Source organism: Natrix helvetica (assembly GCF_964273705.1).
Source record: "Natrix helvetica genome assembly, chromosome: 14".
NCBI lineage: Eukaryota > Metazoa > Chordata > Lepidosauria > Squamata > Natricidae > Natrix > Natrix helvetica.
Window position 1 is genome coordinate 1,599,420 of NC_138564.1, and position 16,375 is coordinate 1,615,794.

The window sequence follows — 16,375 nt, forward strand, 5'->3', positions numbered from 1 at the left end:
CAAGATCAACCATAATTTCTCTTGTTTGCAAATACCGTGGAAAGGCATGTGAGGGTGCTAAGCAACCTGTGAATTACGATGCAGCTGCCAATTTTCTGGATTCTGAAACTGATTAACAGGTTCAGCATAGCAATTTCTGCTAGAAAATCCAGATCTGGGGATACATTATATGGACACTAAGAAAATCAGGATATTCTGCTGTGATAGGAAAAGGCACAAAACAATTTTGTCTTAGTAACAGCTCCTGCAATTCCTACAATGTCCCAGTTTTCACCTGTGCTATTTTTGCCGACTTGCCTTTAAAATCTATGAAGGTAAAGGTGAGTCTCCAATGCTCAGTGCTAGAACTACAGAAAAGAAACCAGGAGAACTGCCAAAGGCAGAAGGTGTCTTGGGGGGTTGGGGGGGGGGTTGCCAGGCTCCTTTCCTCCCCTCTTGAAGAAGCTGAAGCATTGCAGCATTTGCTCTGCCTGGCTGTCAGTGACCCCAGAGGCCTCCAGATGATACCTGGCCCAGCTTCTCGCGGATCTCCTGCGCATCGGAGGATTCCCCAACTCCTCTCAGTTCCAGCCACTTGCTAAGAAGCCGCTCCTGTCGCTGGCAGAACCTAAAAGCCAAGCGAAGATGGTTCATTGTTCTTGCAGAGAAGCAGCCGGTGCGACAGGCCAAGTGCCCAAAGTGCTCCCATCCATTGTTCTCTGACAGCTGATGTGATTGTTTTGTGTTTTTAAATGAAAGTAACAACAGAAAACAAGCCCTTGATTAGAAACAGTAAAAGAAAAAAATAGGAAATAGAAGGAAGCTGGATGGCAAAACCCCTTCCGAGATGAACACCGGCTATCCGGGAGGCTCCTGGGCCTCCACCAACAGAACCGGCCCAGCCGCCCTCAAATGGGCCTTGGTTTCCAATCTTCTCGGAAGGCTAGGCAGCCCCCCTCCCCCCCACACACAGAGCCACTGCCTTCCATGAATATCCCCCTGGAGCATGACTTCCACCCAACACCAACTTGGCTTCACAAGGAACCTGGGTGACAACCAGCCCCACTTCAGTGCCCCCTCACAGGGAACAGGAGAGGGAAAAGGGGCTGACTCTTCATGGCAGGTCGGGCTGGGTTGGACCCTTCCTTGGTGGGAGAACTATAGCCCCTCTCCCCCCCAATCCATCAAAGAACCCCAGCTTGCCCCCCCCCGGCCCTTCCTCCTCCCCAGAGCCCTGCTTCCCAACAGATGCCCCCAGCACCTCTGAAGGGGCAAGGAGAAGGCAGCAGGTCGCGCAAGGCAGGGCAGAGGAGGCCATGCTCTGCAGCATCCACCCAGCCTCCCAGCTCCACAGGCCTGAGGGGCTCTCTGAGATTGGCTGTATTTATGCAGGCGTTTCATCACCCAAATTAGGTAACTTCACCAGGGCCAGGGAGGAGGAGGAGGAGGCTTTCATGACCATCCTCCACAGCCGAGGGGTCCTCCTGGTTTAGACTCTTCTGCAAAGCAGAAACCGGCCCCTGAATTGGGACCGAAAGGCATTTTGGGGACCCACTTCAGTTCCTGCTGCTGGCTGTAGTAATCCTGCATCTTTTGCCCAATACATTGGAGCTCATCCTCCAGCGGCTGAATTTCCGTCTTTCCTCGCTTGGTTTCTAAAACAAAAAGAAGTCACTGGCTTAGCGTTTGGAACAATTTTCCCATTCCACTTTCCTTCTAGAAATTGTCTCTGGAACTTGGCAAAATTTCGGCAGATTGATCTCTTTCCCAGTCTCCTTCATCAGGTATGAGAGGAGCTGTCAGGATGAAACAGGATCGGATTGTTCCTCCTATCAAGACCAACCCAACGTTCGACTTGAAAGGCTAAACGGCTGATACCCTCAAATTCATAAGGTTTTCCTCCGCAAAAGTCAAGTCCCTGCCATGCTTATGAAGCATCAAATGCCTATTTCAGAATTTCTGCTGCTTTCTTTCTTAGACTGGATTGGGTTGAGCTTCCCTGACACATGAAATGACATTTTTTCTAAAAGGGGGGATGAAAAGCATGTTTGGGAAAGGAGCTAATCGTAAGACTTGCATTCTGCTGATTCCACATGGACTCTGGTGGTTTACACACAATCCAACAATACCCCCCCCCCCTAAATGCAATGGTTTATCCAGTAAAAACAGCCATCAACTAGATGCTCTCCAGAACAATCTCCTCTTGACTACCCCACCTCAAAACTACCAATCACGGTTTCCATTCTGGGTCAAGAAACTCCGTAGGATGGACACTGACAGAGACATCATCTGTTCTACTCCCATCCCTTCCCTTCTATCCCCCGTTCTTCCTCAGCTTCTCACGTGGTCTTGGACCCCTAAGCAGAAAAGGCAGATCTGGTGCCAAGCCATAGACCAGCCATAGAGCAGAAAAGACCAGACAATTTCGGGACAAGCACTACCTCTGCCTTGCCAGGATTCATTCAGTTGCTCCCATCCATTCCCACACACCTTCCAGGCACCGGGTTAAGATTGCCAAGCCATCTATGGATCTTGGAAACTTAGGCAAGCTTGGTGCCACGCTTAATGGTTCTCATTCACGAATGTGTGTGTGTGTGTTCTGTTCTGACTGCAGCTTCCAAATGGCCCCCACCTGCAGCACACTTCAGTAGCCCACCCTAGAAGTGCTGAGGAAACCTGGGAAACTACTGCCAGGTGGAGTTGAGGTTGGTGCTGTCCCGTGGCTGTGGGGTCCAGGTGGCTCTCTTAAGGGTAGCCACAAGGCCAGGATTATCTCTGGGTCACAGGCCTCCTTTCTCTGGAGTTCCATCCAGAACTACAAGGGGAGAAAAGACCAGACAATTTCGGGACAAGCACTACCTCTGCCTTGCCAGGATTCATTCAGTTGCTCCCATCCATTCCCACACACCTCCCAGGCACAGGGTCAAGATTCCCAAGCATTCCTGGCTAACTGGGCATGAGAAATATTTCACTCCAAACGGGCTAATGACTCCAATGACTCCCTGTTTTCCTGGAGAGGCCCTCTGGCACCAACCACTGAAACTGCCCTTTTAAGCGCTGACATTTTTCCTGAATTTTCCTTCACACAACCTCACGTAGAAGCCAGGTTGGGCCCAGATCCAGCCCACAGGTGACTGGGCCCATTCTGCGCACTGCTTGCTCCTAATCACCAAATCACAAAGAATCCCAAGGAAGCTTCCCCATTTCATCAGGCATCGTCCAGAGTCCAGGCCTGAGAAAATGTGTGCAGGTTTTTTTTAGACAACCCATTGCACAGACATGTGAAGGCAGCCCTGCAGGGACTCTCAAGGCTCGCCTCCCAGAAGAGAGCAGCTAAGGGCTAATCAGGTCAGTGGTGAAATCTAAAACTTTTTTGCTACCGGTTCTGTGGCCATGGCTTTTGGGGGGTGGGGAGACATGTGACTGGGTGGGCGTGGCTATGTAGTCATGTGACTGGGGGGGTCAAAAGACAGAAACTCACTTTAACAATGTCCTGCTGGAGCAGGGGGTTGGACTAGATGACCTCCAGATCCCTTCCAGCCCTGGATTGCTGTGCTCTTTCAAGGTCCTCCCCCCTCTCCTTTTTCCCTCCCTCCCTCCCCCTCTCTCTATTTTGCAGCACCCCCCCCCCTTTTTGGTCTACCAGGCCTCAGGGAAGCTTCCTGGGAGCAAAAACAGACCAACAATGTTAAAAAAAAGTTCCTACCATTGCACAGCACAGCTGGCCGTCAGAACTTTTTAAAACGTTGTTAAGCATTTTTTTACTACTGGTTTGGGCAAAGCGGCCGGTAGCATTTCACCCCTGAATCAGGTATTCTTTGCTCAATGTAGTAAGAGTGGGAAAAGGGAAAAGCTCCATCATGGCGTATGTACTTTATGTGGTCAAGAAGGACTCCAGCCCCTTCTGCTGCTCCGTCTCCTGGGGTTCCTCAGCCAAGGAACTGTCCGGAACCTGCAGGGGAGAGCAGCCGCTTGGGTGCTAGGCAGTCTGGCCTCCAGGCACCAGAGACCAACCAGCTCCTCCTCCTCGGAACTGAGTTCCATATTGAGACGCTTCTCACCCCCCTCAGAAATCCCTCTGGACCATTCAGGCAAATCGGAGGAGGGTTGTGGCCCAATGGACTAACCATCACAGCCTCCACAGTCAGATCGCTTAATGTTGTGCTGATGTCAAGCTCAGACCAATGGCTGATGGGCCGACGGATGCCATTGGCACCACGATGAGCAGACATTGCTAAGCCTTCCTGGAATTCTCTCCCAGAGCGAGGAAGTTGAAGTTGCCCAGCACCATCTGCCAGCGCCACTCCCAACACCAGTGCAGAGGTCCGTTCACAGGTTAACAGAGTTGGGGAAGGGACCTTGTAGGCCAAGCAGGAGACCCTGCACCATTTCTGACAGTCTCCTCTTGAAAGCTTCCAGGGATGAAGCTCCCACAACTTCTGAACTTTTCTGAACAGTTCTGGCATCCCAGAAAGTGATCCTGCCATGCAGCCCCTTAGGTGGCACATGAGGGGACGCTCAACTTGCCTCTGCAGCCCGGCCTCAAAGAGAGCGTCACTGCGTTTTTGGTTTGCCAGCTGTGCTTCAACTCTAAGACATACGGTAGACTGATCTGACTCTTATCACTAAACTCAACTGCGCATGTACACACATTCTTCCACATTCTTTCATCATTATTATTTCGCCTTCTTTGTTCTTTTGTTCGCCTGCCAAGGAGGTAGGCAGGAACTCTGCCAAAATGTAACTGTTAGCTAGTAAGTTTGTATTTTTACTTTCTTTACAATAAAATGTTTTGTTTAGAATATATCTCCGGTTTATTCTGCTTAATTATCAAGTATACTTCAAGGAGAAGCCACGGCTCATCCCCTCGTTAAATACAGGGCGGAATTCACACCCTGACAGAGAGGAACTCACAGCCTGTCCCACCGGAGCCACCGGAGGGTACCTGAGAATCACCTCCCCTTCTCCTATCTTAGGACCACGGCTGGTGGAAGATCAAGAACCCAGAGAGGAATTTCCAAGAAGGTGACATCCCACCCTTGACCAGTCGGTCTTCAGCCGGGTCTCTTCCTTTGCTAAGCTCAAATCCTATGAATTCAGGCAAGATTCGCTCATCCAACCAGAGGCGGCAGAGGCTACTCCTGCTAGTAAGGGTCTCCTGCAGCTGGCCCTGCTCACTGCTTTGGGGGTGTGGATCCGTAGACTGTCCTATGAGGCCGATCACAAGCACCGCTCAGCCAGAGGGACCCACCCCCACCCGCAAACGAAGGCGGCTCCAACCCAATTCAAATGCCCCTCCAATTACGGCCTCCCAAGGAGCAGCTCCATCCTAAGCCAGATCAGAAACTCAAATCTGCAGGAAGACTCGAACTCGGCTCTGTTGAGATTGGCTCTGGTGATGGCATCTTGCCAGCCTGACTGGCTGTAGCGCCCCCTCCTGGTGAATCAGGAAGGCATCTGCCCGAGTCTCTTCCAAGCACCATCCTGCCTCTCAGAGGACTTAAGGGATGTTTCTTTGCTTATTTAAGGATTCCTGCCTCTCTCTGTCCAGAATCTCCCCCTCATTGGCCACCCATCCCTTTGATGAAGCCAGCATGGAGAACCTTTCTTCTGAAAGGGTAGCAGAATTCCAGCCCTACCTGCTTTTCCGCAAAGAGGAGGGCTCCTTCTTCTTCTTCCTCTCGTAAAATCTTCGGGGGCCAGCAAAGGCCCCCTTGAGACCACCGTTGGCCTCTCCTTGCCAGGGGCTGCAGCCGGAGGGCTGAGGGAGGGCTGGGGAAGGGCAAAAGGGACCATCACACCTGTGGCTCTGAACTGGGCTCGCTGGTCCACCTGAAGCCTCCAGGAGGGCCCTGGATTGAGTTCCTTGGCCATCAGCCTCTGGACCACGGAACCCCACAATCCAGACCCCAAGCCACCCCCACCCCCAAAAAACTCAAGAGGCCAGGGGGAGCAGCAGAGCGGGAGATGCTGCTTTCCAGATGCTCAGCGCCTCGACACTTGCCCTCTTTGTCCCCAGCGTGAAGGAGGAGGGGGGCTGCAGCTCTGGGGCAGCACTGGTGGGGCCGTGAAGCCAAGGACTCCTGGGGGGAGGGGGGCCAGGTTTGGGAAAGGAACCAGAAGGGTCACCGCAGCCACTGAAAGGGGACGGTGAAGGGTCGATGCTGGGGGGGGCAGGCAGGAGGGGGCCTGCTGCCATTGGCTGAGCAAAACCAGCGGAGCTTTCCAGCCTGCGGAGGGGGGAGAAAGATTTGCTAGTTTTTGTATAAATACTCAGTGTTTTTCCTAAAACTTCTATTCATGTATGCTTATGCCTTTCCCAGGTCTTTTTACCACAGCTGGAAGCAAAGCCATCACACCCAAAACACTGCACGCACGCACACAAGAGGTCTCTGCTGATAACTGTCCCCTTCCCTCGGGCACATCCAGTGCTGGCCGGGGGCTTCCTGTCCAGTGACAAACCTTCCTTGGAAATCGGCCAGGGATGCTGGTCCCTGAACAGAGTGATGCAGCCCAATTGATCGTGATTTGTTCGTGTGTTATCATTTAGCAAGTTCTAATTTAACCATCATAAAGTGGCTTATCTAATGAGGAAGCTGGGATTCTGCCACTTGGAAGGTTGGAACAAATGTATTCACATGGCTGAATTTGGCTACGATACAGATCCTGATCAGAGCTGCAATCGGAAGGCTGGTCTTGGGGTGGTGAGTCAGAGTCACTCTGGCCACCCTGTCAGTCTGACCGCACCTCAAGAGGAAGCCCATGCTGGCATTTGCAAAAAGATGCCCCTTTCTCCACCCATTATGCAGGTGTGGGCAGTGTCCTCCCTTATCTGACTGTTCACCCGTCCTCCAAGGTCTTTCCCACATACCATTACGATATCTTTGCAGTTTCCCTGGAACATACATTTTAACTGGGTTGCCCAAATGTTTGCGTGCACCTGAACTTTGGACCCAAATCAATGTGTAGCCAGGCCCAACAAGAATTACAGAAAAGAGACTAACTCATGAGGGCCAGAAACCTGTTCCGACGCTTGCTGCTGTTCTTGTTGTCCACTTACCACTTCCCTGCATGCGGCAGCCCCCTTTTCTCAGGAAATGGTATCAGGAAATCGGGTCTACGAGGCTGCAGCCTCACCTGCCGAGCCGTGAATCTGTGGGCAGGAGTAAAGTACTGTTTGCTTGGCATCCCCGGGGCAGCTGCCCACCAGCAGGACACAGGCAAAGCGGCTTTGCCCAATGCTGGGTTGCCCAAGCTCTCCTCCTCCACCCCCCAGGCCTTTTATCCAGGACTATGGGAGGAGGAGGGGGGGGCAAAGAGGCCAGGAGGGAAGGCAATGCCCAGCCCAGGTTAAGGAAAAGGCCGTGGAGGAAGGCAACTCCCAAAGGCCACCTTAATGCCAAACAGCCCTTCTGCCTCCTCTGAGCTGCAGCTCTGAGGCCCACCAACAGCCCAGCGATTCATGGCAGATGGCCCAAGCAGGACACCCGGAGGCCTCGAGAGGGGGCATCCCTCCCCTCTCAGAGTGAAAGCTGGAGGAAGGGGCTCGGAGGCTCTGGGCACAGGGGAAGCCTTCTGTCTCAGCTCTTCTCTTGCTCCTCCTTCGCAGGGGAAACTGCATCCCGTGAATATGCACCTTGCAAGCCAAATCGGAGCAAACTGAGTGATGCAGCTGCAGAAAAATCCAGTCCTTGGCAGCCTGAACCAAAGTACAGGATCCCAACTAAGGGAAGGCACCGCTCCTCTCCCGTCTACAAGAGGGATGTGGCAGGGAGCTTCCAGGGTCCAGTTCTGGGCAGGGCAATTTAGGAAGGAGCTGGCAAACTGGAGCTGTGATGAGAAGGGCCCTGAGGGTCTCCAGCTTGGGGGAAAGGAGATGCGGGGAAGATGGGGGAGCACGTCCATCCACAGAACTGTTCAAGGGGAGGCTTTAATGGCTTTAAATTAGAAGTTTCCAGGGCTTTCCTGCAGGAGCTGCTCCTTAACGGATCTGAGGCAGTGGACTCTCCTTTGCAGGAAATGTGGAGTCTCCAAGAGTGGAATTCTACACTGGACAGGGGTTAGACTAGATGGTCTCTGAGGACCCATCCAACTCTTCCATTCTCTGATTTCTGACTCACAAATCTGAGAGGATGGAATCTCCAGCAGCGTGACAGTCCCTTGGCACACCGGGAAGGTTGGCCTGTCCCCTGGGAACATCAGGAGGGACGTGGCCCAGCCTTGGCACCTCGAAAGTCACATGCTTCTTGGCGGGAACACCTGAAAGTGCCAGGCTGGGCTTTCGGGAAAGAGCCTTCTGCTTCCATATCATGGCACAGCGGTAGACCAAGTGGTGACGCTGACAGGCGGCCTGCAAGCAGAGAGCAGGAAGGACCGGTCTTGCTGGCACTCCGGTCCCAGGAATGAAAAGCCTGCCCCAAGCAGAAGCCCCCTCCCCTCCGCCCCAATCAGCCTGGGCAGGGACCACACCCAAATCCCCTGGCCCTGTGGTGGGAGGGAGAGATGCGCTTGCCAGCCGGGCTCCGGCTTCACCTGCAGCTGATGCTGGGCTTGCAAGCACCCTCGGTGCTGCTTCACGGTAGCCACGTATCTTAGGATGCGGCAGACACCCTCGCGCAGCAGCTCCGCCTGGTAGCTCTCGGCCGCCCGTGCCAGCCGTCCCTTCTTCCGCAGCTGCTCCTGCACGAAGCCTCGCCAGGCGCTCAGCACCTGCAGCCGAGACAGAGCAGGGCAGCCTGGAGACCGGCATTTCCCTCACTCGCTTTCCGGTGCCCCAAAGAGAGGAAGAACTCCCAGAGTGCCACGCTGGCTGGGGGAAAAACCCCTGGCCAGCCTGTGCAAAGAAGCTCTCCTAGCGGGGTGGGAGTTGTCCTGCTTGCAACCAAGGCTTTGCTCTGGGAGCCCTGAAGGACAGTCATTCCAAGGGCATTCCTCCTCTTTTCTGAGTCTCATCCTGAGAGAGAGAGAGGCAGCCAGTGGGCAGGGAGAGGTTCTTCCAAGTGGGATGCCCCATCAGACAGCTTGACTGAGCCCTGAGAGCAGAAATTGATGGCCACGAGGAAACCAGATGGACCAACTCTAGAAATGAAGAACCAGGCGGTTCCTACACTGGACAGAATCTGGTTCTGAAGAACAGCTACACCCTTCTAGCTTCCCATCCCTCTAATTTTGAAGACTCTGGAGGGAGAAAAGCAGAGAAGTCACGTATAGGAGGAAACTCAAGTCAAGATGTTTGAGGCGGAAGGATGCAATCAAGATCATGCAAAGAAGGAGTGCTACCTTTGTGTTGCCTTGGCAAGGCCACACCTAGAATTCTGCATCCAGCTTTGGACTCCACGGTGTAAAAAGATGTGGAGACTCTAGAAAGAGTGCAGAGAAGAGCAACCAGGATGATGAAGGGACTGGAGGCTAAAACATCCGATGAACGGTTGCAGGAACTGGGCCTGGCCAGTCTAGGGAAGAGAAGGACCAGGGGAGACAGGAGAGCCTCTTCCAATATTTGAGGGGCTGCCCCAGAGAGGAGGGGGTCAGGCTATTTTCCAAAGCAACTCAAGGCCAGACGAGGAATCATGGATGGAAACTGAACTAGAAAGAATTTTCTGACCGTGAGAACAATTAACCCATGGAGCAGAAGTTGCACTCAGAAGTTGTGGGAGCTTCATCACTTGAGACTTTCAAGAAGAAATTGGACTGCCCTCTGTCAGAAATGGTGTAGTTACTTCTGGTTTGGGGGGGGGGGGGGTTGGACTAGATGACCTACAAGGTCCCTTTCAACTCTGTGGATCTCTTCAGAGGCTAAAGAAGAGAGCAGCCTGTGTTTCAAAAGCCCCTCCAGGGAGCCGAAGGTCTTTGTACGTGCGAGACCACAGGCTTAAATCCCGGAGAAGCAGAGTCTTGTTTTAGGCTGCCTGGGCAGCCTCTGCCTTGGCAGACCCAACATCTGTTGCTGCGTAGACTCTTCTCTTTACCTTTGGCCTCCTTTACTCATTGGCTGCAGAATTGCTACTCCACAACACTAGACAGGATGTGGCCTTTGTACGTGTTGCTATCACCTGTTGAACACCGATGCTCAAGGTACACGGGTGAGAAGATTAGGGAGGCTGCTTCCTGGGGTTTCACAGCAGAGTGTTGCAAGATTCTTATCTGTTTGGCAGGCTGATAAATCCCTGCCTGCAACGTTAACCTTGTTGGAGGTAGGAAAAGCTCTCAATGAAGAGCTTGCTACATTAAACATTTAGAAACCTAACAATACACAACTTGAAAGAAATTGTGCAACATTCACAATAGAGGGTCATCAACCAGATGGAAACTGACCAAATAGTTACATCATTTCAATATCCTGCTTTTTTCTTTTACATTCAGAACTGGGTGGAATGCAGATGCTTTAACTTTTGTTTAGTTGCTTTTTGATTTCTTTTTAAAGGCTTATCTTCTGTTTCCTGTTCCATTTCTTTTTGCCATGTTCTTTCTTTATCTGGATTTCTTCTTTGATGCAGACAGCATAGCATAATCGTACAGCTTTACAACCATTCAGTGATGATGAGGGGACTGGAGGCTAAAACATATGAAGAACGGTTGCAGGAACTGGGCCTGGCTAGTCTAGGGAAGAGAAGGACCAGGGGAGACAGGAGAGCAGTCTTCCAATATTTGAGGGGCTGCCACAGAGAGGAGGGGGTCAAGCTATTCTCCAAGGCACCTGAAGGCCAGACAAGGAAGAATGGATGGAAACGGACCAAGGAGAGATTCAACCTGGAAAGAAGGAGGAATTTTCTGACAGTGAGAACAATCAACCCATGGGACAGAAGTTGCCTTCGGAAGTTGTGGGAGCTTCATCCCTGGAGGATTTCAAGAAGAGACTGGACTGCAATCTGTCTGAAATGGTGTAGGGGCTCCTGTTTGGGCAGCGGGTTGGACTAGATGACCTATAAGGTACCTTCCAACTCTTTTAATCTGTTACTATTCTATTATTCAGACGTTGTGGGAGCTTCATCTCTGGAAGCTTTCAAGAAGAGACTGGACTGCCATCTGTCAGAAATGGGGTAGGGTCTCCTGCTTGGGCAGGCGGGAGGTTGGACTAGATGACCTACAAGGTCCCTTCCCTCTCTATTCTATTCTATGGTGTTCTATAGTATTCTCTATTGTACTCTACTGACACCTAATTTTTAAAGAAACATTAAGAGGGAAAAGCATCACCAAAGTGGAAGAGGACTTCTGTGGCTCTCTGGTGGGTTTGTGGGTGGCGAGTGCTGCCTCTCCTCCCTCCAAGGGCGAAACAGACTCAAGATTCCCTGCATCATGAAATGTAGCATTTGAGAAAAAGGCTTCTCCTTTCCATTCCAGCTGGAATTCGGGCTGGTTCTGAGTCCAGAATCTACAGAGATTCCCAATCATCCAGGTTATGGAGGTCCCTAAAGGCAACTGGACTTTCTTCGTTTTTTTCCTTGAAAACATTTCGCTTCTCGTCCAAGAAGCTTCTTCTGATCTGGTGAAGCTTCTTGCATGAGGAGGGAAACATTTTCAAAGAAAAACACCAAGTCCAGGAGCCTTTTGGAAAAGCAACAGACGCCTGAAACCCAATGCCCGAAGCACACCCGCCTCCTCTCTTCAGCCTCTCAGGACTACACCTGGGGCTGGAAGGGGAGACAGGGAGGGGGGGCGCCACAGTCAGCGGTTCCGAGCTAAGTGGGCTGCGGATGGGGACTCACAGGGCCAAGACTGACCTTCTGCTGGAGGGCCCGGGACCAGTGCCAGAGGGCTCGTGTGGTCTGCTGCTGCTCTCGCCGTCTGTCCGCCAGCTGCAGGCCCAGAAAGAAAGAGGGCCGAATGGCCACGTTGACCGCCAGCATCCACCAAAGAAGTCCTCCGCTGGCTGCAAGGCCAAAGGGGAAGGGGCCCTCCCTCCTCACCCCAGGAAACCTCCTCCACTTCTGCCCAGCCTCAGCCTCTTCCTGCCCTGTGTGGAAGGGAGCCAAAGAGGGGGGGGGCACCTCCAAGCTCACCTGCACCGTCCATGAAGCAAAGGCGGCTGCAGAAAGTCTCCGGGCCAGCAGCTGCTCCCCTTGTCTCTGCAGGAGCTACGGAGGGGTGGGGAGCACAATCTGAAACCCCCTCCCCGCCTGGAGAGGGGTGAGGGCTGCTACGGCTGCTTTCCCCAAATGCAGACGGTAATCTCAGCTTCATTCCCTCCCAGCCCCCAAATGGATCCCCCCTGCCCCCCCAGTGGAAGCCGAAACCCTAACCCAATGGAAAGGCCACCCTTGACCAGAGGACTCTCCCCTAGCCTCCCTTCCCCAAAAGAGGGGGTCTCCTCATCCTGGGAGGGGAACCGGCATCATGGGAGGCTCACCATGACCCTCAGGCGGCTGAGATGATCTTGCTTCCACCTCTCCAGGCACCGGCTGAGCAGCTGCCTCCGGTGGTGCTCGGCTGCCACGGTGAGCCGCCCCCTCTGATGGGCACTGTCGGCAGAAGCCCCCCTCCAGCGGAGAAACAGTCCTCGCAGCCTCCCTGCAGGGAGGAAGGAGGACTCGGCTGCTGTGACAGCCCCCCGCCCCTCCTCCCTCCTTGGCTGGGAAGGCCGTTAGAGCAGGGATGCCCAACCTTAGCGGTTTCAGCTCCCAGAATTCCCCAGTCAGTCCTGGGGGGATTCTGGGAGTTGAAGTCTAAAAAGTCTTAAAGTTGTCAGGTTGGAAACCCCTGCAGTAGAAACAGCGTGGGAAGCCCCGGGTGGCCCCTTCCAGGACTCTGCCCTGTGCCCAGCTGGTGTCACCCCGCTGCCAGCCTAGCTATGGGGGAAGGGAAGAGCAAGTGGCGGCTGGGGATCCAGTCCTTCCCTCCAGAAGCTTCATCCGTGCACAAGCCAAGCCCCAGAGCAGCCTCCGCTCATAGGGATGGGCTCGCCAAGGATTCCTGGGCCTGAGCACCAAGCATCAGTTGAGCTGCCTCCTGTCCTCCAGCCCACTTAGTTTAATTAGCAAAGGAGAAAAACCCCTGGCTCGTTTCTTCTGCCAAGAGTGGACCCTGCTGAGAACACAGCGGTCACAGAGGAGACGGGCAGAATCTGTGATGCAATGAACTCCCCCCCCCCCCCGTTCCCTATTGTCCAATGACAAGTTCTCAGGTTGTTTTGGGAAGGGACCGATGCCTTTCCCATCTCCCCATTCCTTTGGCTGCCCTTGTGCTCCCCTCTGCTTCAAACACAACCCCCCCCCAGCCCCCTATTCCAATCTCCCCCCCTCCCACTGTTGCTGATGTCAAGCTGGCAAAAGATGCAATGCGAAGCTACGATGACCATCACTGAAGGCAGATGTTTTTCTCCTGGGGTGTCTTCTAGTAGGCCAACACGGCAGCTGTGAACTCCTGACCCAGGTGTTCCAGAGGCGCTTTTCCAAAAGGCAACTGGACTTTGATTTTTTTCCTTAAAAAATGTTTCGCTTCTCATCCAAGAAGCTTCTTCAGTTCTACTGAAGTTCTAAAGCTCCCTGAATGACAAGCAGAACGTTTCCAGGGAAGGAAACTAAAAAAGCCCAGGTGTCTTTTGGAAAAGCCCCTTGGGGGCAACCATGACCCGGACGATGGAGACCCAGCCCCAAATCCCAGCTGGACTGAAATGGAGAAACGACTCTCGTTCTGCAAAGCCTTCGGCCACCACATCCTCTCCCCCCCACACACACACAGACAGAGGAGGAAACCTGCCCTGTAATAAAGAAGGACTTCAAGCTCCTTGCTGGGCACTGGTGTCCCTCCACCCCTAGCAAGTGGGAGAGGGCACGGCTGCCAAAAAGGTGCCACAACTGAAAGAATTCCCCCTCACCTGTCTGCAATTGCCTCTGGGCCTCCTTCACAGCCGCCGCCACCTTTTCCCGGCGATTGGCCCGCAGCGCAGCCGCCTCCCTCCACTGGAAGAGCACCTGCGCTGAGAAAACGGGGGGCTTGAATATTCCCAGGGCCACATTTTATCTCGTGGGGAGAAAGCACCCCAAGACCCCCACCACAGCTGCTGACTGAGCTTCCCTCCCTCTGGACTTCACCAAAGCCCACCCCGAGTGGTGAGGGGGGGAGGGGCAGGTGGCCGGAAAGCCAACGTCTCCCTTCCCTGGGCTGACCTTGGAGAGAAGGAGCCGCCTGTGAAGATGCCCGGCCAGCCTGGCCGCCTCTGCCTCCTGCCTGAGCTCAGCCGTCTTGCCCTTCCAGGATCGCAGCACCTGCCTGGGAAAACCAGAGAGGCCCTGGAGCTTTGTCCCCCCACAGATCACGGCCTGATCTTCGGGGAGACTGGCCCCAGGGCCCCCTTCACGCTGCCCCAGGGGGCCCCGGCCGGCTGAGGAAGGGGCATCCCCAGCACTGCCAGAGCAAGTCGGGGGGGGAGGGGGAATTACCGCAGCAGCTGCCGCCTGTGGTCCCTCTCCTTCTGGGCCACCTGGTGAAGGACCCCCTGGACGCTCGTCTGGTAGGCCTGGAAGGAGAGGAGGCCCCGGTTCTTCTCTGTGAAAACTTCCCCCACGAAGCCTCTTCTCTGCCTGGGGAGGGCCTGAATGTCTCACACCGTTGGGGCAGAGACCCCACCCCCACTTGAGCACCAAGAAAAGAGAAACCCCCCTTCAGTTGCTCCAACTCAATGGCCTCCGAGGGCAGAAACGTCCGGGTCCTCCAGGCCTTTTCATCCAAGCAGTTCAGGGCCCTGACAAACCCTGAGACCACACCACTAAGTGACAGCCGTTCCAGCAGTGCTGGCTGCCGTTGTTAAGCGAGGACCTGACAGGATCGTGACCTCCCGCCGGCTTCCTCACTGACTCTGCCCTGTGTGTGAGGCTGGCAGGGGAGGTCACGGGTGGCGACTGGGCGACCATGGGATGCTGTGACAACCGAAGGACAAGGCCTGCTCAGAACAACTGCCGCCACCTGCTCAGCACCGTTATAAGTCTGGAGAGGCATTAACCGAGAACCCCCGGTGAGCCCCCTCCATTGTTGGATGGAAGTTTTTTTTTTTTCCCTTCAAATTTCTAGACCGCCCCCTCTCCCGAAAAGGACTCGGGGCGGTGTACAGTCCACACCACAAACAATAAGTATCAAATACAAATATAAATACAGATATAAATACACATAAGGAGGAGGTTAAAATTGAAAAAGAACTGTACGGAAGAATATAAATCTGGTTCTAAAAACCCTAAAATCAGTTAAATTTAAAACCGTACCCTATAAATAACCAGGTAAGAATATGTTTCCAGGAGGTAACAGTTGTCACAATTATAATTATGCCAGGCCAGCTAATCGAAACAGGTGAGTCTTCAATTTTTGTCGGAAATTTTCTTTTCTCTTTTAAGTAACTGCCTCAGTGATATTTTTTTCTTCTTCTGCCGTTTCTATTCTGCCTCACTCCTTTTTTCCACTTTGTCCCAACTTCTAAGCTTCCTTTGGTTGGAGCGATTTCCAAGCCACTTACGACACCCCCCACCCCTGCCCCCACCCCCACCCAGGAGTCGGCTCAGCCTTCCAGCCTCCCAATCAGAGCTTGCAGAGGGGGACAGGCCCTCATTCTCTCCACAAGGGGGAGAAACCCCTCCCTCGGTTCAACTGCAGCCAGCAGATGCTCTGGGGGGGCCGGGCATCCTACCTTCCAAGCGCTCAGGACCCTTCCCAGCAAGACCTGCTGGTAGTGGCCCTCGGCTCGGGCCGTCTTCTTCCACTTCTCAGACTTCTGCATCTGGTACTGGAAGGGAAAAGGAGCCTGGAGAGGACTTGCAGGGACGGTCCAGAAACCAGATAACATGCAGAGACAGACCGAGAGACAGAGAGACAGAGAGCGCTTTCTGCAAAGCAGCCATTGGGGGCTGAAAACTGAGTCGCACTTCTCCCTACGGGAGGTGCACAGACGTGTCCCTAGCATCTCTTGCTCTCCTGGCCCCCCTCTTTTGAATGCACGGGGGGAGGGGTTTCCACTAGGAGGCCCCCCCCCCCCCGGCTCCTTCCAGGCTCGAACCCTTCCAGTGCTGGACGTCCAAAGCGAAGGCAGTGAACAATGGCAGCCTAGGAGCAGAACTCCGTCAAGACAAGCAGCCCACAGTCACCCCAGAACAAATGGTTTGGTGGGTGGGGAACAGGGAAGGGGCTGCCCTCAGATGGGGGAGGGTCCACAAGGAGGCAGGGCAGGCGTGCCGAGGCTTGGGGAGGGAGGGGGCGTAGGGGTGCAAGGGAGGCACAGCAGGGGTCGTGTGTGCGTGTGCGTGTGTGTGTGTGTGTGCGCGCATGAGGGAAGCATGTGGGGGGAAGTAGCATCTCTACCAACCCGTTATCCGTATATCAGTTTCATATGCAAGTTTGATTATGAAAACAGGATTCGTTTGAACATTCCTCTCATCTTCTCTCCTTTTTAAAGAGAATGAGATGCTCCCCAGCC

The 16,375-nt window shown here is 53.7% G+C and overlaps 1 protein-coding gene across 6 annotated transcripts in view; it reads right to left on the reverse strand.

The window, feature by feature from the left end:
* Positions 1-16,375, reverse strand: part of SFI1 (SFI1 centrin binding protein) — a 36,933-nt gene that overhangs the window by 1,303 nt on the left and 19,255 nt on the right. For 5 of the 6 annotated variants that reach the window (XM_081966586.1, XM_081966587.1, XM_081966588.1 and 2 more), the window contains 14 exons: positions 15,593-15,688; positions 14,358-14,434; positions 14,085-14,187; positions 13,793-13,889; positions 12,326-12,486; positions 11,979-12,053; positions 11,700-11,774; positions 8,512-8,688; positions 8,100-8,329; positions 7,040-7,132; positions 5,984-6,209; positions 5,619-5,751; positions 1,535-1,634; positions 508-607 (listed from right to left, as the gene is read on the reverse strand). In XM_081966586.1, coding sequence (XP_081822712.1) covers positions 508-607; positions 1,535-1,634; positions 5,619-5,751; positions 5,984-6,209; positions 7,040-7,132; positions 8,100-8,329; positions 8,512-8,688; positions 11,700-11,774; positions 11,979-12,053; positions 12,326-12,486; positions 13,793-13,889; positions 14,085-14,187; positions 14,358-14,434; positions 15,593-15,688 — 1,743 coding nt within the window. The remainder of the gene's footprint in view (positions 1-507; positions 608-1,534; positions 1,635-5,618; positions 5,752-5,983; positions 6,210-7,039; positions 7,133-8,099; positions 8,330-8,511; positions 8,689-11,699; positions 11,775-11,978; positions 12,054-12,325; positions 12,487-13,792; positions 13,890-14,084; positions 14,188-14,357; positions 14,435-15,592; positions 15,689-16,375) is intronic. The other variant, XR_014176472.1, reaches the window with a different exon arrangement.